General features: G+C 48.2%; 1 protein-coding gene across 1 annotated transcript in view; it reads right to left on the bottom strand.

Annotated features, from left to right (window-relative positions):
• The window catches only part of PPP1R18 (protein phosphatase 1 regulatory subunit 18), a 43,814-nt gene extending 29,030 nt beyond the window's left edge, over positions 1-14,784 (bottom strand). Inside the window, exons 1-2 of the mRNA XM_033141547.1 lie at positions 13,840-14,784; positions 10,768-12,431 (exon numbers count right to left, since the gene is read on the bottom strand). Coding sequence (XP_032997438.1) covers positions 10,768-12,402 — 1,635 coding nt within the window. The 5' untranslated portion in view covers positions 12,403-12,431; positions 13,840-14,784. The remainder of the gene's footprint in view (positions 1-10,767; positions 12,432-13,839) is intronic.
• Between the last annotated feature and the right edge of the window lie 6,066 nt (positions 14,785-20,850).

Below are 20,850 nucleotides of genomic sequence, written 5' to 3'. Positions count from 1 at the left end.
ACGGCACAGCGGGATGCAGTGAGCTCCCCAGACCCCACTGGGGAATACTGCCAGGATTTTTGCCTCATAAATCCTGGCTTTCCTCTTCCTGAACCTCCACCATTGGCTCGTGACAAAGCCGGAAACCAATAAACCAAGAATTGCTAGGGTTTTTTTTTCCTCTGTCAAATGCACAGGACTCAGGACACTGGCAATTCCCTCACCAGCCTCTTGGCAGAAGATAGGAAGTCTAGCCATTTTCCCTGCTTTAACTACTATTTTTTGTTCAGAGCTGGTGATAGAATTAAGGTTACCAGAGCTTCTGAACTGGCCCATATAGCTGAACATAATTGGTCAGCAGCAATATATGCCACCATCACGCTCTGCAAGGCTTCATTTCAGCTCCTCCAACACCCTGCATGCCACTTTGGGCTGGTCCTAATTTGGCCAGTGGACCAGAGGTTTCCCATGACTGTGCTAATTTATGCACATGAAGTTGCTCTTAAAGATGCAAGAGCTGCCCGGGATTTTTCTTTTTTTCTGATCACGGTGGCAGAGTCTTATTTTTGTCCTATTCTATTCTAGCCCACAAAACGTCACTCCCCTTCCAGAAGTGGGAATTAAACCCAGAGATCCATTATTCACCCTCTTCTTCTCTTCTGTTAGGCCCCTGAAACTCCTTCTCAAAGTGCTTTGCAATAGGGAGAGCATGTGAGTGGGTGGGTATGTGATTCCTGCATGAGCACATGCCCTCTGTACATAAAGGTCCCCGGTGTTGCAAAAGGCCCTGGGGAAAACCCACGTTCTCTGTTAGCAACAGCAAGGAATTCCACCACTCCTAACTTCCTGAGTGTTGTCATCGCTCACTCTGTCATCCTCTCTGTGCTCACCCATCAGCCCCTTGGCCAGTTACAGCTGGCAGGACAGTTAGAGCCAGAACGAGACAAAAGGAGTTTTGAGATGCAGCCAAAACCACAGGGCCTAGGAGGAGGGGACTCAACAAAACATCACCAGAATCCATGCTGGCAGGGGCCACTACAGAGTCAGGATGTGGAAAATTGTGTCTTGTCTGTGTTCTTGCTTGCGATGTGGGTTGCATCTGTCAAAGAGGCAGCTGTAAATAAGTCTGAATTCCCCCCTCCCCAGGAGAAGGGCAGTCCCAGAGAGAAAGAAAAGAGATCTACATTGTATAATCCGGTACAGAATTACCTGGGGGTAAACTGCACTGAACTGAATGGGGCCTTTCTAAATAGATATCCACAGAATTGCACTTGACTGTCAGTCAGGGATGGGCAGCAGTGAGAAAAGAGAAACTGAGGCTGAAATCCTATGCATGATTATATAGGAATAAGCACCAATGAACTAACAGGCTATTCTGTGCATAGGACAGCAATGTGAGGATAAGGGTGATTGGATCACGTCTGAAAAGGGAGAGGAAAAACGATTGAGCTTTCCTGTTCCAAGAGTCAACAAAATGCTTTTCTCTTTATATATAATGGTTTTAGGCTAACAGGCTGTAATATGTCTGCAAAGAACACACAATGGGCTTGGGGTGTGTGTGTGTGTGTGTGTGTGTGTGTGTGTACAAATAATATGCCCCATCTACCAGCATGCTGACTGGGACATAGGTCTTACTGAACTCACCAGGCTTTAAGTTTTAAGCCAAAAGGTTTGGGATTGAGCTACAAAGTGAATGGCAGTGATTAACAAATGGCGCCTTAGGAATAAAAGAATTAAAAAGGAAGGGACAAAAACAGTGCAATCCTACACATGTTTACTCAGAAGTAAGCCTCACTAAGCTCAATGGGACTTACTCCCAAGAAAGCATGAATACGGTTGCCGTTCAGGACTGTGGTCCTATGCACATTTTGTGAGAAATGAACTTGACAGAATTTCTGTAATCAGGTTGCAGGTTGCACTGTTATTTGTGGTGACGCTATGGCGAAAAGTGCTCTATGTGACGCTATGGCGAAAAGTGCTCTATGGGTCTGGGTAACTCTTGAGTGCTGGAGGAGACTCTTGAGAGTCCCATGGACTGCAAAAAGATCAAGCCCTGAGTGCTCACTGGAAGGACAGATCCTGAAGCTGAGGCTCTGGCCACATCATGAGAAGACTCCCTGGAAAAGACCCTGATGTTGGGAAAGATGGAGGGCACAAGGAGAAGGGGACAACAGAGGACAAGATGGTTGGACAGTGTTCTCGAAGCTACCAACATGAGTTTGACCAAACTGCGGGAGGCAGTGGAAGACAGGAGTGCCTGGCATGCTCTGGTCCACGGGGTCACGAAGAATTGGACATGACTAAATGACTAAACAGCAACAACAAATTGAGTAAAAAGAGACACCTGATGAGTCGAGTACACACACACACACACACACACACACACCACCACCACCACCAATGGGATCATGGACCTTTCTTGTGGAGGAGTTGCTAGCCTAATTCTTTTGTGTTTCCCCTCCAAATCAACAGTGCTACAAGTATATGTTGGGGACAAAGGCAGAGAGAGAGGTGAGCAAAAGGAAGGGAAAAAAGGAGAGATAAGAAATAGGCTTAGGGCTGGTAGAGGTAAAACACCCACACCCACACCCCTAAGCCACAAAATTAAAATCTGTGTCACAAGTCGCAGACAGGAGTTATATCAGTAATTTATGGGTCTCGAAAGACTGAATGCTGCTGACAGGTGCCGCTGCACATTAGTGACTTCTGAACGGTGCAGCTTCTCCCATCCCTGCAGTGCCATGAGGGAAAACACTGCATTTGCGGACACTTCCCCATGGCCCACAATTCTTCAAGACACTGGCTCCATTTGTGAAGTATGTAGCCCTCTTTGGAACTGCCAGCGTGCCCCCTCAGCAACGTTTTCTCACTCTTAAGCAAATATTTGAGGCATGATCCAACTCCACCACAGGTCGCTATGGTGGCAGGTGGGGAGGCTGCACAAGCTCCCCACATCCCCATCCTGCTCTCCTTCCCTGCGCAAGACAAATGAGAGAGAAACAGGAACCTTCATCTGCTGCACTTGTGGTGGGACTGAATCGTCCCCGCAGCCATGTCAGACAGTTTAAAAAACAAGTTAAAAGTTTAGCAAACTGCTACCCTCACAGTGGAAGGTCTGCGAGTGGGTGAATGTGGTGTTTTTTAAAAAAAAAATCCAAATAAATATGTGTGTTGAAATAAGCTGTTGTCTGTGAATGCCACAAGAAGCTCCTCGCCTTCTGAGGTACCACAGGAAGCCATCTTTCGGATAGCTTGTTTCCCCCAGGAAAGTCTGTCTGTCGGGTGATTTGTAACATCTTTGCCCTTTCCCCCACCAGAAATCAGATTAGCCCTGTAGTCCAGCTCCCTTTTCTGACTGGGGCTTTGGCCCAGGCAAGGAAGCAAGAGTTGGGAGATCGTTCTCACAGATCTGTTCGCTCAGAAGAGGAAGGAGGAGGCTGAGGGCAAGCCAGCCGCTGCTTTCAGCTGATGTCAGCCGGCCTCGCTTCCTCTCAGAGGCCGTTGTGTCAGCCCTGGACTGGAGCCCAACAGCAATTGCTCAGGCCAAAGAAATGAAGCGGCTGGGTGGGGTGGGGAGGACTCCAGTCAGGCTTAGCTGCTTTCAGCGAATCAGACTCGATAAAAGGGCTTTTTTGTGAAGGGAGACAAGGAAAAGAAGAGTCCAGCGATGGATGAAAAGGCAGGGTTGGAATTTCCCCCCTGAGGGATGTCGTGAACAGGCTTGGGTGAAATGCAAACAAGTCTGTCGGATGGCGAGGGAGAGGGTGGCGAGGGGATCAAACCACACACTTTAGAAGGGGAGATTGCGATCAGGATAACTTGTGCCCATTTAATGGCAAAAAATAGAATCTGCACCTACATGTGCCAGTTGCCTTGAGTAGAATGAAACTGTAACTTTATGGAGTCAGCTCTGGTTCTTAGAAATACTGTCTGCCTTTATGGGGATCACACTTTGTTTCCTAAACAGTACGAAAGGGATGGGAAGCCTGTGGTCCTATAGATGTTATTGGAGTTGGGACCCTCGGCCAACATGGCTAACGGCCAGGAATGACAGGAATGGTGTCCGGCAATATCAGGAGAGCCGCCGATTCCCCACCACTGGCATGAAGTATTTTGAAATTCTGAACACCGTAGAAATTGGGAGTGAGAGGTGTTGCATGGTGGTAAAACCAGAGGTAGGATATCTATATGCCAAACTCACCTAAGCTAGCCAGATCATCAGAATGAAGAAGGTTCAGTCAAGGTACAGAGCATTGCATGAGGGGATGTAAAACGCACAAACCCTACAGATCATCATGAAACCAGAAGCTTTTTTTAATTAGGAATTATAGGCACCGACATTCCAAAGGAGCAGAAAAGACTTTTTCTGTATGGAACAACAGCCGCCCGGATGCTACTAGCCCAGAGATGGAAAGAAGACAAGGTCCCTACCAAAGAGGAATGGCAAACCAAGCTGATGGACTATGCCGAAATGGCAAAACTGACTGGAAAACTCAGAAACCAAGAGGACAAAACCTTTATTAAAAAAATGGGAAATTTTAAAAAGTTACTTAGGAGACCACTGTAAGCAGATGGAAACATTGGCATGATTTTGATTTCACTTGTAGTCTAACAAATATCATGGACAATATGGATTGATATAAAAGAGTATGGAAGAATATGCAGTTGTAAGTGTTCAAAATCGGACCCCATGGAGGGGGTGGGGGGAAGTTGTGAGATTCGGCGGAATCTCTGTATATGGATTTATATTTGGATTTTAATAACCTTGTATTTGTAAAATCAAATAAAAATGTTTTTAAAAAACAATGCGCAGACACAGGTTATTCTGTTGTGGAGATGAACAAGAAGGCTTGGGTGATTAATAGCAGATAAATGCTCCATTTACTAGCTCACAGAGCAGGCAAAGATAAACCTGAGTTGGCTTTAATTCTTGAACTTTTTGCTTCTTTGTAAGGTTCTGGTTTTTTCCCCCCAGGCCCTGCCTACAGAAACAACATCTGCAGGAGCTGAAAGTGGCCAAGTAGCCCTCACTTCATGACCCCTGGAATGCGAGTCTGCATGTTTCTTCAAGCAAACACTGGGCAGAATTCAGAGAAGCTCACGCATGCATGGCCACAAAATGCTTCCATGCGCACTGGGGTGGGGAGGAGATAAAGCTTGCTGACTTCCCCTTCTCATGACTGTGTGTGGCACTGTGTGTGGATCTCAGCTGCTGGTTTATGTTTGTTTTGGGATGGTACCTAAAGCTCAAATAGTCCACAGCATTGTCAAAGTTTCAACCAGTCACTGCAGCTGACATTAGCAGCTGACAACGTTTGTCTCCACGCATTGAAGGTGGATTTCTGCACATCAATGCGCAACAACAGCCTAGGCTGGGAAGAAGGGAAGCTGGTAAGCAGAATAAGGGACTGCAGTCTTCCATTGTGAAAACCTTAACAAACTAAATCACGGTTAATTAAAAAGTAATTACCCCTTTTAAACCGCCAAGTCTCCCTCTCAAAGAAACTCCATTCCGCAATGGGACTGGTGACTGAAGCAGAATTCTCAGCCCTTGAATGCAACATATAATACAACATATAATTCCCAGAGTTCCTCTTGAGAAACCAAGAATGTTAAGTCAATTTAAACCTCGTTTAGTTGTAGTATAACGTGGGGGCAGATGTGGTTCAAAAGCCCATGTTCCTTACGGACCCCAGCACTAACGGCTTGGAGTTGAGTAACAGAAGAACTGAGGAATTTTCTTAATGAGTGATAATTAAAGGCTGACAAAGGATCCCCGCAAAGGGTGTATTTAAGCTAAGTTGCTCGGGACTTAAAGCTGCTATTTAGTCCTCGATTCCCACGTTGGGGGAATGTTGTGCAAGAGATTGGAAATGGCAGGACAGCGTTAATAAGCTGGGAGGCAGATGTCTGTGCTTACGGCCGGTTAGAAACTGGGTAGCATTTCTGAAGCTGGCTGCAGAAAATGCCGCTGGCAATCGGCAACAAAGATGTAGCCTGGATGCCTCGCACGTAGCTGGCAATTTGGCTAAATAACTCCCTTATGATGCACTGAAGAGACAGGCTACTACATTTGTTCGGGGCCCATCCAATGACCCCAGAACCGTAGTATAGGGCGACTAGCATGAAAGGGCTTTTGTGGGAGGGAACTTAAGGCTTCTGTGTGTAATGTCTTCCAGTATTAACTAGATGCTTTCGAGGCCAATCAAATCACAAAGACTCTGTCTCAAGTGGTGAACTTTGGGTGCCGTTTGAGGGCAGCACATTTTGGACTCTTCCACTGACATGGCGAGAGGAGCAGGAGGTTATCTCCATGGCAGCAAGTGAGGCATATATATTATGCCTGAAGTGCTTCCTCTATGGCACGGGCAGCTAAAGGTTTTATGCCCAAGGGCCAGATTGCCCTCTGGCAACCCCTCGAGGGCCACAAGCCAGTGCTGCACAAGGTCGAAAACGCTGGTGTAATCAAGTGAGTGTGGCTACCAGTGTTAGAAACTCAGATATATAAGCTGGGCACCAAACAGATCCTTAAACCAGGGTTGCAGTCGCCAAAACAGAATGCCTAGTTCCCATTTGGGGGGCAGGCGGTTCGAAGGTTGTATTTTTCAACACGGCTTTTTGTTTCCTGAAATTGCGCAAATAAAAATATAACGTGCAGAATTCTACAGGATGTGTTGCTAGCGTGTGAAAACAGTCAAGATCCAAGGATCCCCAGGGAAGCACCTCCAGATGGTGGAGACGGCAGGCGCCATCCTGGCACCTTCGCTTGGTCGCAAGTGGCCGACAGCCAGGTGCAAAACGCGCCTTGCGAATTTCGAACACTGCACTTCCACAGATACACACACATCACGAACCCAAGGTCACACACCGTAGAGCCTAAGGCGATGCCATCTTCTGTAAGCTGCAGCCACTCAAAGAGAAGCTTATGCTGCAGTGCAGATGGCATAGAGCAGGCATGGTGTACCTGTCGTCCTCCAGGTGTAGTCTTGTAACACCTGGGTGATCGTAGGTTCCTCTCCACAAACACACAGGAGGGTGACTAGATTGGGGAGGCCCTGGGGAGAAAGTTGCTGCCGCTTGGCTGATGCCAGCTCTGGAGGACCTGCCCTCCACCAAGGAATTATTGCCATGAAGCTGCTCATTGCAAGAGCTCTGTACCTAAGACACAGCACATAAACTTGTGTTTTTCCTTCTCCCTCCCAGTCCTTTCTCCCTTTTGTGTCATGCCCCTGAGACTTTTAAGACTAGGGGTAGGGACTGTCCTGCCACAGACATCCGTAAGCTGCTCTGCGCAGTCTTTTTCAGCTGAGCAGGAAAGTGACCATTCTGCAAATAAATAGACTTATTTCATATACGTATCACATATTAGAAAACGATGCACCACTGGCAGCTGGGGGCTCTAATGTTTCAGGTATTGGCATGCTAGAAAACATTAGTGTTGAGTCTGTCCCTGGTGAAAGAAGTACCGGTAAATCATAGCTATGGGAACTTCTTGCTTTAGTAGGTGACAATGCCCGTTCCAACCTGATTCTTTTCCTTTTCCACAGCTTGGTTTCTGTGTGTGTTTTAGTCCAAGCAGAGAGCAGGACCCAGGATAAGGCTCAAGACAGCTAGTCACCTCCTTAATTCACAAAGCACCCTGTTCCTCAGAGGCCCAAATCACAGCCTAAACTTCAGGCTGCATTAAGCTCTACCTGGAAGCTGTGCAGAGGATTCTCCTCTGGTTTTGACATGTCCTATCTTGCTCCATTTACAGCATGCAAGTATGCTGCTGCTGCTGCTGTTACTACGGTCATTTCCTTAGCTCTTTGATTCTCTGAAAACACAATGTGCCAAAGAGTCTGGCTTATTGTTACATGCAAACAAGGACTTAAGTGTGTGTGGTGGTAAATGTCAGAATTTGGTAAATGCTGGCAGTAACCAGTAACTCTTACGATTTTAGTTACAGGTAGGTAGCCATGTTGGTCTGCCATAGTCAAAACAAAATATAAAGTCAAAAAATCCTTCCAGTAGCACCTTAGAGACCAACTAAGTTTGTTCTTGGCATGAGCTTTCGTGTGCATGCACACTTCTTCTGTGCATGCACACAAAAGCTCATACCAAGAACAAACAATGAGGGTGAAAGAGGAGAGCGCAGAATATGGTCTGAAGCTCAACATCAAAAAAACTAAGATCATGGCCACTGGTCCCATCACCTCCTGGCAAATAGAAGGGGAAGAAATGGAGGCAGTGAGAGATTTTACTTTTTTGGGCTCCATGATCACTGCAGATGGTGACAGCAGTCACAAAATTAAAAGACGCCTGCTTCTTGGGAGGAAAGCAATGACAAATCTAGACAGCATCTTAAAAAGCCAACAAAGGTCCGTATAGTTAAAGCCATGGTTTTCCCAGTAGTAATGTATGGAAGTGAGAGCTGGACCATAAAGAAGGCTGATCACCAAATAATTGATGCTTTTGAATTATGGTGCTGGAGGAGACTCTTGAGAGTCCAATGGACTGCAAAAAGATCAAACTTATCCATCCTTAAAGAAATCAGCCCTGAGTGCTCACTGGAAGGACAGATCCTGAAGTTGAGACTCCAGTACTTTGGCCACCTCATGAGAAGGGAAGACTCCCTGGAAAAGACCCTGATGTTGGGGAAGATGGAGGGCACAAGGAGAAGGGGACGACAGAGGATGAGATGGTTGGACAGTGTTCTCGATGCAACTGGCATGAGTTTGGCCAAACTACAGGAGGCAGTGGAGGATAGGGGTGCCTGGCGTGCTCTGGTCCATGGGGTCACGAAGAGTCGGACACGACTGAACGACTGAACAACAACAAAGGTGCTACTGGAAGGATTTTTTGATTTTATATTTTGTTCTTACGATTTTAAACAGCCCAACTGGAAACACCAGAAACATCTGTGGTGTGCGGCTTGTGTTTTTTTTGACATTCGTATCCATGGCATGGGAAGTGTCCTTCGAGCAACTAAACGATGGAAAAACAAGCATGACATTTGGATACCCAGCCGGGTTCAACGTTTACTGGCAAAAGTCAGAAATTGCTGGCGTTTTGCTCTTTGGATATTAAGAATGACTGGGAATGGGAACCTCTTTTGCCATGAGTCATGGCAATCTGCAAACACGCAGGCACGTTTGAGAACACAACCCATAATCCAGACCACCGTGTGAAGAAACAGAGAACCAAGTGTCTTGGAGAAATGCGTTTACCGAGAAAAGGATCCTTCACAGGGGAAGCTTTTCTCCTTTTGGCAGTCATTGCATTCAAGTGATCACAGCCAACTGATGAAATTTCAGATGAACAAGCAATTGCATGTTAACTACAACTGTGATATTGATCCCCCTTTGAACCGGGAGAAGATTTGCGTTTTGGATGTGCAGCTTGTGAAGCCCAGCCAGCCCAACAGGGGACCTAGCCCGTAACTGGGGCTCTCCTGGGGTCCTCGTCTATAAATAGCCAAAGGTCATTTACAAATGAGAGTCTAAAATCCATCTGTAAACCAAAAACAACTGCAAACAAGTGTAAAAAATACAGCAACAATAACCCTACACATTGCAGACAATGTTCTGCATTCTGTCCTCCATTAAGAACACCCAGGCATGGCACCAACAGAAACAGAAGCTCAAAAGTGCTTTTTTAATGTGCAAACACTCCAATCTTTTGTCTAGAGTTTGTTGGTCAACATCAAACCACAGCCACAGCTCCCGTGTAAAATTATGCACGGGGAAGGCAGGGGAAGGCTATTGCAATTCTCAGGACGCAGCAGAGTTTGTCGGAGCAAGGCTGAGGGCAGAAGGTGAGGAGGAAATTCAGAGAAGGGGTGGAGGAAAGAGATAAAGAAAGAGTGAAAGAGGGACAAAAAAAGCACAGGAGAAAAGGACTAAGTGCTCCAGCAGACAGCTGATCCTGCTAAATGTTTTGCCTTACAAGGCAATGAGTAAAATTACTGCGTACAGTGCGCCTTTTAATATACAAAACAAAAAAAAAGGCCTTCACATCACTATGCCTAACATGAAAGGAATGCCCAAGATGAAGAGGAAGTAGCTAAAAGAAAGCTAGGGTGTTTGGGGGCTAGAGCCCAGGACCTGCAAGGCTGTGCAGCTCAGTGGGTGGAGCACACAATTTTGCCTGCAAAAGATGCGACCCAGGTTCAATCCCTGCCATCCTCAGAAAGGGATGGGAGCCCCTCCCCCCACTCATCTGATCCCCTGCAGAGCGGCTGCTAATCAGTTTAGACAAAACGGAGCTAGGTGGTCTGACTCTGTATAAGGCAGCTTCCTAGGCATGAATTCAAATCCCTTCAGACATAAGGCTACCCTCGAGCAAGCTGCATCTCCTTGGCCTCATTTTTGCCATCTGTAAAATGGGAACAGCAGTGACCTAACCGGCGGGAATAGCGAAGCATTCTGCACTTTGTAAAAAGAAATAAGAAAAGCTACGGGAAGGCTCAATCATACAAGAAGCCTAGCTCACCAGGTTCCTGCTTTCGAATCCCACACCCTGTAACAAGCTAAGTCGCCTCGGTACAATTCCTTACATGACTATTTCCAGTTGCGCCAGAATTATGAGTAAAGAGGACGAAGTAATGAAAGAAGGGAGGGAAGTAGGAAAAAGAAAACAAAAGGAATCGGAGGATAATTTGGGAGAGAAGGAAGACGGTGAAAAAATCACACCCAAGTTAGAAAGCAGGCAGCAAGAAGCAAACTCAAAAGGGGGCAGTGGCGAGAGAAGCTAAGGAGGTCCTGAGAAGCTGAGTCAGGCCCAGCCCAGCCAGCCAGGAGCATGTACCTTTTTCCGGTGTGGGTCGTTCTTGGCAAGGCAGGACCTCTGCAGGGACAGGTAGCCTCCGATCACCTGGATCTCCTCGGCCGTAGGGTAGCGTTTCTTCATCGGCGCCGCAGCCGGGGAAGTGTCGCTCTCGATGCCGTTCTCCACCACGGACACAGGTGCGGCAGGGGCCTTGCGAGGGTTGATGGTGATGGTGTTGCCGCTGCGCCGCTGCACGGCCGGGTGGGGGGACGAGGTGCGGGCCAAGCCCCCCACCCGGACGTCCTCCTTGGCGGCGGCGCTCCCCACACCACGCCTCATGGCCTCTGCAGCCTCGGGCGGCTCTTCCTCCGCGTCCGGGAGAAGCGAGGAGCAGGAAGTGGGGGCTGGGGGCTTGACAGCAGACAGAGAAGGGCTGGCTTCCTGCTTGAGTTCTGGGGGTGGGGAGGACGGGGCCCGGCGTGGCATGACCACAAAGGAGTTCCGAGAGTGCAGGCGCAGGTTGGCCAAGGCTTTGCCCTGGACATCGTCCTCAGCCACCGGAGCTGGCGGGGGGGCCGGCTGTATCTCGAAAGCGGCCTCCGAATCCACACTGTCCTTCCTGGGGCTTCTCTCCGGTGAAGCAGCCTCCCGCCCCCAGCTCCTCCCGGTCGGCGAGCGCCTGGGAGGGCTATCTGGCCAGCCTTCGCCGCTGCTCGATTTGGATTCAAACTGGCTGCGATAAGATGCCACAGTGTAGGGCACGGGCGGGCTCAACCCAGGAAGGTCGCGCGGAGGGCTAGGGGTGTTGTCGAAGTGCTTCCTGGTCGGGCTGGGGTCCGCCGCCAAACGGGCCGGCCTCCTTGCCACGTAGCTGCTTTCCGTCAGGTTCTCGGTACTCAGCGACCTCACCGGGCGCGGAGACGCCGACCCGATGCTGCCGCCCTCCTGGCTGAAGTGGCTCAGCAGTTTGCTGACCCTCCCTCGGTGCTGCTCGGGCAGCGACCCCCGGCTCTCCGCCCGGCCAACCGAATTGAGATCTTCCACGCTGCGGCTCAAGGCCGACTTGACGATGAAGACCTCCCCGGCGCGGATCTCGGTCACGCTACCCCCGCGCCGAGCCAGCAGCTCGTTGAGGGATTCCACGCTCCCCGATTTGGCTTCGCCCGTTTGCCGGCTGCTGGCGAGCTGCGCTGGCGGCGCCCCTGGGACCGTCTCAATGATGATGACATTGTCCGCACGCAAGGTGCGGACGCCCGGGATCTGCCCGTAGAGGTCGACGATCTGCTTGGCTTTGGCATTGGCGAGGTCGCTCTCGGACGGGACCGACTCCTTGTGGCGCCTCTTTTCCAGCTGGATGAATGGGTTTTGGTGGATGGGGCCGATCTTCTCCTGCAGCACCGAACTCTCCGGCTCCCCCTCCTGGCAGGGCTGTGGAGCGCTGGAAGCCGGAGCTGCGCCACTCTCAGTCCCTCCAGGCCCCCCAGACTCGGAGAAAGAGGTGCCGGAGCCCTGCTTGGCCCGGCGCCTTTCGATGATCTCCCTCTTCCAGGCGGGCATTTTGGCCATGCGGTCTTGCTGCTCCCGTTCCCGCCGGCGGGCCTCCTCCTCCTCCTTGCGCCGGCGCTCCAGGAGCTGGAGCTTCCACTCCGGCAGAGCTGAAGCCGAAGAAGACATCTTCGCCTGAGGAGCTCGGGGAGGGAAACCTGGGGAAGAAGGAGGGAACGTGAGAAGAATGGGAAATCCAGGGATGAGAAAGAAGAGGAGGGAGAGCAAGTTGGGAAAAGTGAAAGACTCAGGAGGAGCAGGAAGAGAGATAAAGAGGAATGGGGAATAAAGAGGGAAGCGAATGGGGGAAAGAGGAGGGGGAGAAGGAAGGAAGGCGAATAGCAAAATGGGAGTAGATGGGAAAAGGCTTGTGAGAGTGAGAGAAAAGGAACGGGGATGTGACTGAAGGAGAGTGGGGGGAAGGCATGAAGGGAAAGGGGCTATCAAGGCAGGAAGGAGTTGGAATTGCGGTGAGGAAAGAGGGTTGGGAAAGTAGGGAGGGGGAGCAAGACAGATTCAGGGAAGGAAAAACCGATGAAGAAGAAAATGGAGGAACTTGGGAAGGAAAGATAACTGTGAGGGTCAGTTCAGGAAGGGAAAGGGAGGGGCGTGGAAATGAAAAGCCCTCTTTCGGGGAGCTCCACCTGGGAGTTGCTTTCTTTCCCTGCATGCAATCCACACATCTTTTTTTTTTCCGGCTCACACCCAGACACACACCCCACACCATATGCTGCCTGCCCTGCCTTGGGGCGGTGACAGCTCTCCACGTGGATCTTCATGCAAGGAGCTCAATGAAGGAAGGAGCCGTGGAGAAAGGGGGGGGGCAGTGTGGCATGCTGCAGCCATAGTTTTGTAGATGAGGCCAGAGTGGTTAAAGAGATGGGGAAAAGGATGCCCAACCCTCCACCCTGGACAGCCTGATTCATAACAAGGTAGCTCCCTATCTGCCACTGTTCTGAAAACCCACTCAATGGCTATTAATGCTGCAGGTGTGCTTTTTAATTCTTATTGGTGACAGGGAGTAATACATCAGGGGTGGTGAAATTATTCCAGGCTGTTTAATCCAGATTGAAAAAGTGGCACAGACTAATCTGAAGAGGCAGGTGTGTGCACAGGCTAAGGGGCTGACGGGCCATCCTCCTTACTTGATCTGAATTAAAACATGCAGGTCTTGCAGCTTTCGTACCGAGTAGTGGAAACTAACCTCAGATAAGAGGGATATAGTTTGGGGGTCAATTTTTTTTTGGCCCACAAATTGGGAGGGGGGGAGGAAATTCTTTTCATCTGAACCTGAGGAGGGGAATGGTTCGGGTTCAGAAGGTCACCAAGGACCCATGCGACTGGCAACGGGGGGGGGGGGGTAGGGGGGAGATTAATATTATCGACAGGAAGTAAGTTGTAATTAAATAAATGGGATAAAATAAATCCCCAGCGGCTCCGATTTCTCCTGCCTGTTGGCAGAAACTGATCAGAATGCCCCCCAGTGGATGACTGAAAAGGAAAAGTGGGTTTGTGGGGCTGCAAGAGGCGGGGTGCAAATGAGATAAAATTAAATATCAAATTTACCAGAGTCCGGATGCGAGAATTTCAAGCGATTCCAGGAATGCAAAAGCCAACAACGATGGAGGTGCCGAGTTGACTTTGGTACCTAACTCCTCCTCTTAAAAGTTCTTAATTGGGTCAGGAAGCCAGGATCCCTGATGAGGAAATCAGCACAAAGCCCAAGGTGGTGGCGTCGGCGTAAAGATGGGCTCAAATCTCAGTTGGAAACCCAGAAGTCCAAAAGGATGGAGAGAAGTGGGTGGGTGTCTGTAGAACAAGAATTTCTTAATATTCAGAAAATCCCGAGAATTCAGCAGTCCGGGAGCTCAGGAGGAAAGAGGATTATAGACATCAAAAATAAATAATTAAAATGCTGGAGCGTTCCAATAAGTCGACAGAACCCAGGAGTCCGGAGGGGAACCAAGAGATCAAAGGAGCCCTTTTTCCAGCCAGCGGTAGAGATAATGTATTTCAGTATCTGGAGAGAATCAAAGTGCCCGAGAATTGGAAGGGTAAAAGCAGTGTATTTTGAGATCAAAAGAATCCTTTCTTCTCCTTCTTCTTCTCCCCCGCTCCACCTTCCACGGAAATTCTTCACGGCTCCGTTAGAACCCAGGCGTCCGAGAAGGCAGGAGGGTCGTCCACGTCGAATTCAGAACCCAGATCCGGAGCCAAGAAAAAAAAAAAAGCCACCTCCAGTTCTCGGAGGACCCGGAGCGGAAAACAGTATTCCGACGACACGCAAACACCCGAGGAGAGTCTCAATCCAGCTAGGTCCTTGAGGTTTGGGGCAGGCGGCAGGCTGGATCCCTCGCTTGGCCCATGATCCCCGGGAGCGTGGCTGGGCGCAGGCGGAGCTGGTCCTTTGCTTGGCGGGCGATTTCAGCAGCCTCCGAGATCTCTTTTTTTTCCCCTTTCCCCAAGCGGGAAGGGAAGGGAGGGCAGATCCAAGCGGGTCTGAGTCAGGATTGTTGCTGGGTGGAGGGGAGGAAGGGGGTTAGGATAGTTCCCTTTTTTTTCCTTTAAAAAAACAACACCTTCCTCTTTCCTCCTCCCCCCTCTGCTTCTTTCCGAGAAGTTTTCGGGATCGGAGCGACAGAGCGAGGCAGAGAAGAGAGAGAGAGAGAAATCTCTCTCAATCTCTTCTCACATCCGCTTCTTCTAATCCTCCGACGAGCTCCACCTCCAGACCCATTGCTCAAATCCTTTAACCCAGGAGGGCGGGGAGGGGGGAGAGAGAGAAAGAGAGAGAGAAAGAAAGGGTGGGGAAAAAGAAGGGGAAGAGAAAAGATTTTTTTAAAAAAAGGGAAAAAAAGGAGAGGAAAAAAGCGAGGGATGGAGGAAGGGGGAAGAAGATGGGGGTCTTTGTGTATAAACAGAAGGGGAGGACAATGAAGAGGGGCGGGGCTTGGCAGGCACCAGATAACTGGGGAGGGGGGCGAGGCTGGCGGCGGCTCAAGGCAGGAAGGGAGGAGCTGCCTCGCGGAGAGTCTTGGGCTGCAGAGATTTCCCGTTCAGGAGTACGGGAGGCCACGCCGTGGATGGGAACCTCCTCCTCCAGAAAGAGAGGGTGGTCCGCCCCACAGAGTCGGGCCTGCTCAAGCGTGGTAGCCTATACCTTGTAGTTAGAGCTCAGCTCCTTCCTTGCCCTCCCCCGCACGAAGCACATTTTCCTCGCCGCCCCCCCCCCCCGGCATGTAGAATAGAAGCCCTCCAGCCTCCACGGTGCACAAACTCTTCCCTCTGCAGCGAAACGTTTCGTTGCATATGTTTGGTGAGGTTTTTTTAGGCAACATGGTGCTCCTTAAATCGGCTCTAAGTGCCCGTGGACGCAGTACTTACTTCCGAGTAGACCACCCCCCCCCCCGTGCACCTGACATTGCTATTCCGTAGCCTCAGGTTTGTTTGTTGGTAATTTATTTATTTTAAAAGCGTCATAGTAAAGAGCTCTCTCCCATTCCCAGACCCTCGGGCAGAACAGAAACACACACACAAACACAGACATTGAGCCCTGCAGGGTTTATGAAATGAATGCCAGTTTCAGTGGCTTGTCAGCCTTAGGCTGCTGCTGGGCCAGACACCTGTTACAAGGTGCAGTCTGTAAGCTGTAAGCTTGAAAGACCTACATTGGCTCCCAGTACTTCTCCGAGCACAATTCAAAGTGTTGGTGCTAACCTTTAAAGCCCTAAACGGCCTCGGCCCAGTATACCTGAAGGAGCTTCTCCAGCCCCATCGTTCAGCCCGGACACTGAGGTCCAGCTCCGAGGGCCTTCTGGCGGTTCCCTCACTGCAAGAAGTGAGGTTACAGGGAACCAGGCAGAGGGCCTTCTTGGTAGTGGCGCCCGCCCTGTGGAATGCCCTCCCATCAGATGTCAAGGAAATAAACAACTATCTGACTTTTAGAAGACATCTGAAGGCAGCCCTGTTTAGGGAAGTTTTGATGTCTTATGTTTTAATGTATTTTTAATCTTTTGTTGGAAGCCGCCCAGAGTGGCTGGGGAAATGCAGCCAGATTGGCAGGATACAAATAATAAATTATTATTATTACAGCTGTCAGGTGTGTGGCAGGCACAGATGCTGCTGGATTGGATAACTCTCTCGTGCAGCCAGCCTCCGGAGAAGGCAGTGTTGAAGTCACAGCCCCAAAGCTGAGGGGTGCAGAGTTCAAGCCCACTGGGTCAGCTGTGAGTTAACTCATCTGCGTAGCTCAGCGTTTCCCAGCTGTTTTCGGACTACAACTCCCATCATCCCTAGCTAGCAGGACCAATGGTCAGGGTTGATGGGAATTGTAGTCCAAAAACAGCTAGAGACCCAAGTTTGGGAAACACTGGCATAGCCCTGCAGAAACCACCATTTGTTTATTAATTTATGTTTTACGGAATTTATATACTGCTCAACTGACTCGGTCTCTAAGAAAGCAGTTTACAAAGGTACAATACAAAAAAAGTAAAAAAAAGATCAGTTAAAATTATAAAACCAAGCTTCAATTAATATGCCTGCTGGAATTAAAAAAAAAAGTATTGAGTAGGTGCCAGTTGTTCAACAGGGTTGGCGGCCTGTCTGACTTCAACCGGAAGGGAGTTTCGTGAAATTGGGTCCACAGTACTGCACCCACAGCTTGGTGAGAATATGAGCCATGCATCCCAGACATTGGGGACTGCTAACTGTAACAAATACCTCAGTGATTGGGCTGGGATATATGGCAAGGGCAAATTATTAAGGGCCTTGTAAATTAATACAGGAACCTTGAACCTGGCCCAGTAGCTGTCTAGTCAGGCAGTGCAGTCTTTTGAGCACTGGAGTTGTGGGCTGGTGATAATCAACTGTCGTACCTGCAGTGTTTTGCACCAGCTGCAGCCTTTGCACCAGGCCAAAGGGTAGCCCCACACGGAATGCATTGCAGTAGTCTAGTCTTGAGGTTCCAGTGCATAGATCATGGGGCTGCATTCCTTCAACTTATGCTTTCGCAACACAGCGGTGCCTCAAGGTACTGGACCCGTGATTTTCATGGTGCAGTCCTACGCATGGATGTGAGCTAGGTTTATATGAGAAAATGTGGGAGCTTGGTTGATTAAAATTGTGAGGATCTGTATGAAACGGCCTTGGCCCAGTATACCTGAAGGAGTGTCTCCACCACCCTCATTGTTCAGCCCGGACACTGAGGTCCAGTTCTGAGGGCCTTCTGGTGGTTCCCTCACTGTGAGATGTGAGGTTGCAGGGTCTTCTCAGTAGTGGGGCCCACCCTGTGGAACGCCCTCCCATCAGATGTCAAGGAAATAAACAACTATCTGACTTTTAGAAGACAACTGAAGGCAGCCCTGTTTAGGGAAGGTTTTAATGTCTGATGTTTTAATGTATTTTTAATATTTTGTTGGAAGCTGCCCAGAGTGGCTGGGGAAACCCAGCCAGATTGGCTCGGTATAAATAAGTTGTTGTTGTTGGATCCCTGTTTTTGTGTGTTGAAGCGGGGCTACAAATTGTCTCTGTCTCATGCAGCGCAGACACAAGCAGTGATTTAAGGCACCTGTCCGCAAAATGAGGTTTCACACTTCACATGTTTGCTTTTGCACTAGAGTAGTGCCACCGAGAGCTGGAGTTTTCTTAAAGGTGTTCACCCATTGCATTCAACAAGTGTAAGATCTGTGTGCCTGTGTACACAAATAGCTGTACACTCATAGTTATTTACACGCAGAGCTTCACATGTGTACGGTCTGTGCAGACCATAGTTGAGCTGTACAAATCAACAAGAGTATACCTTTTTCAAATAAGCACTTGCCTTTGGGCCCCATTGTTGTGTGTACCTGTCTGCTACAGACAATACACTGGCAAGAGCAGGCTCCTCTAGCTCACAGAAGAAATCTGTTTATTTTTTAAGGGGCCAGAATACTCTTTCTTGTTCTTAAGGACAAGAACAACTTCTTACTGTAATGTACTAACTTCAGGGTGAAATCTACACACCAGCTGCAGGGTGTCAGTAAACTGAAGAGCTACCTATCTTTGTGGCCAGATATTTCATCAGAGGCTCCCATACACCAAACATTTGAGGTTAAAGCATCTGCTCTTGATGCTTAGCATCATCGTGCCACCTAGTGTCTGGCTAATATTACTGCCTCCTCGGGATTCCTTTGCAAAGAGGGTTTGGTGTGATAGGAGACTATGTCAGGTACAGTGGTGCCTTGTTTCTCAAACGCCTTGGTACTCAAACAACTTGGAATCCAAACACCACAAACCCGGAAGTAAGTGTTCCGCTTAGCGAACTTTTTGGGGGAAGCCGAACGTGCTCTGTTTTGAGTGCCACGCTTCCCTTTTGAGTGTTACGCTTCCGATTTCAGTGCCACACTTCCATTTTGAGTGTTACACTGAGGTCTGTCTGTTTTTGTGGCTCTTTTTGGTTTTTTTGGTGACTGTGTGGAACCCAGTTCAGCTACTTATTGATTGATTGTGTGACTGCAGTACATTGTTTATTGCTTTCATTTTTCATTTCAATGGTCTCGTTAGATAGTAAAATTCATGTTAAATTGTTGTTTATAAAAGTCTGGGACGGATTGATCCATTTTGCATTACTTTCTATGGGAAAGCATGCCTTGGTTTTGGAACGCTTTGGTTTGGGAACAGACTTCCGGAATGAATTAAGTTTGAGAACCAAGGTACCACTGTACTCTGCACATCAGTTTGTCCCCCCCACCACCACCTTTTTAAACTCTACAAAAATTCTGAGCATGGACAATACTGGGATAAGTGTGCACACTCAAGGCTGTTGTACTACTCTCACACCACCCCATTTATTTTGAAGGAGGGGATATTGCTGATTGCTTGCCCCCGGCCTCTCTTACTAAAGCTGTGGGATATAATTGCAGCCTCATATAAAACAGCATGCTTAGCTCTAGTTAATGGATGAAAGGGTTAAGACCATAGAGTAAGCTTTTTTCCTAGATTCAGCCAGGTTCTGCCCCCTCACCTCTGGTGGCAAACGGTTAGGAAGGTTCTTTGTTCACTTTCTTTCTACTGTTTGTCTTCTTCCAACATGTGAACTTGGCCAGATAGGATGTGTGTGAGCTTGATAGCTCCAGGCTCAGACCACTTGTTCAGAAAGGTTTTACTATATTTTGTAACCCAAAATGTCTGCCTGTGTTTTCTTGCTGCGGCAAGGGAAAACGCATGAATCTGACCTTTGGAAAGTTTGTAAGTAAAAACCATTTTAACATACCAAACTCTGTGGTCTATTCTATGCTAAGGGGGTAGAAAGGGGAAATGTTGTAAATGACTTAAAACAGGATATTTAGTAGCCTATATTCCCACACTTTTCTTTGCTGCATTTTTTTGTGTTTCGAAATTTCTGCTGGGGATCTATTTATTTTTTTTAGAAGAATTTATTAGCATTTTCATAATACAACACAAACCCAGACCCACACCTACAAATACAAAACAATTACAAATACACATAATGCCAGGATTCTTCTTCTTATTTATATACCTAGCAAAAAAAATATTTCTATTTCCGAATCTTGACGTTTGACTTCCCCTGCCCCTTCACCTTCGGTTTTAAATCCATATTTTACTTTCTTAACACCTTTTCTCTATAAAAAAGAATTTAACTCAGATTAAAGATAACACAATTATCTTCATCATCCTATTATATCGTTAATCTTGACAAAATATTCTTATAAAAACTAAACTTATTTCTTCTGTCCATTATCATGCTGCTTTAACTTAAAATCCAATATCCCCTTACTTGTTCAAAATAAACTTATAATTAACAAGCTTCACTCTCCGATTTCAGATACCATAACAGACCATTTGCATTTTACATTTAGTACTTCATCCCACCCCCCCTCTGTCCATTGTCTTTCTCTGTCTTTCACCGGAACCAATCCTTGAGATGTCTTCTTTTACCAAATGTCCACAGATCCAGGCAGTATTCACAACAGACCTTGCATCAAGTTTCAGGGTACACATCACACCATTTCTAGGCTCCTCCGTTTCTTTGTACCATACTTCTTCTTCATGTAAATATCTTAATTCCATGTCCCATGCCCCCGAGCTCCCACCTCGGGGTCTGGATATTGTAAATTTTCCCGTTCCGGGGCTGCCACCCCCAGAAAACGGTTCCTTTTCCCGGAGTCGCCCAGCCATTTCAAACCATCCTTCAAGTACCCCTCCTAACTCTCTGCCAAGGTTTTCTTCCATTGTGTAAAACTTTTGAAAAGCCTCCTCTGTGGGAAGTAAATTCTTTTTATTTATAATCCCACTCAAAACTTGCAGTTTCCGATTAAGCAGTTCCAGCCTCAAGACAGCAAACATTTCTTCCTCCTTTAGACCAGAGTTCAAAACAAGTTCGAGCACAAAGTCCAGCATTTTGGAGGAGAGGGTGGGTGTCAAATTTCAGTTCCTGTCTCTTCCTTCCTTTGTTTCAATTGTTTCCCACGTTTCCCACGTCAGTCCAAATTTCCCATCGCCATTTTTTCTGAAGCCAGAGTGTAAAGATCAAAACTTTAAAAGGAGATATTTTCTGCCCACTTAATCCCCAAAGGGAAA

This window comes from Lacerta agilis, chromosome 2 (genome assembly GCF_009819535.1).
Source record: "Lacerta agilis isolate rLacAgi1 chromosome 2, rLacAgi1.pri, whole genome shotgun sequence".
Classification (NCBI taxonomy): Eukaryota; Metazoa; Chordata; class Lepidosauria; order Squamata; family Lacertidae; genus Lacerta; species Lacerta agilis.
Note: the sequence above shows the minus strand (reverse complement) of the source record. Positions and strands in the feature narration are given on the sequence as shown.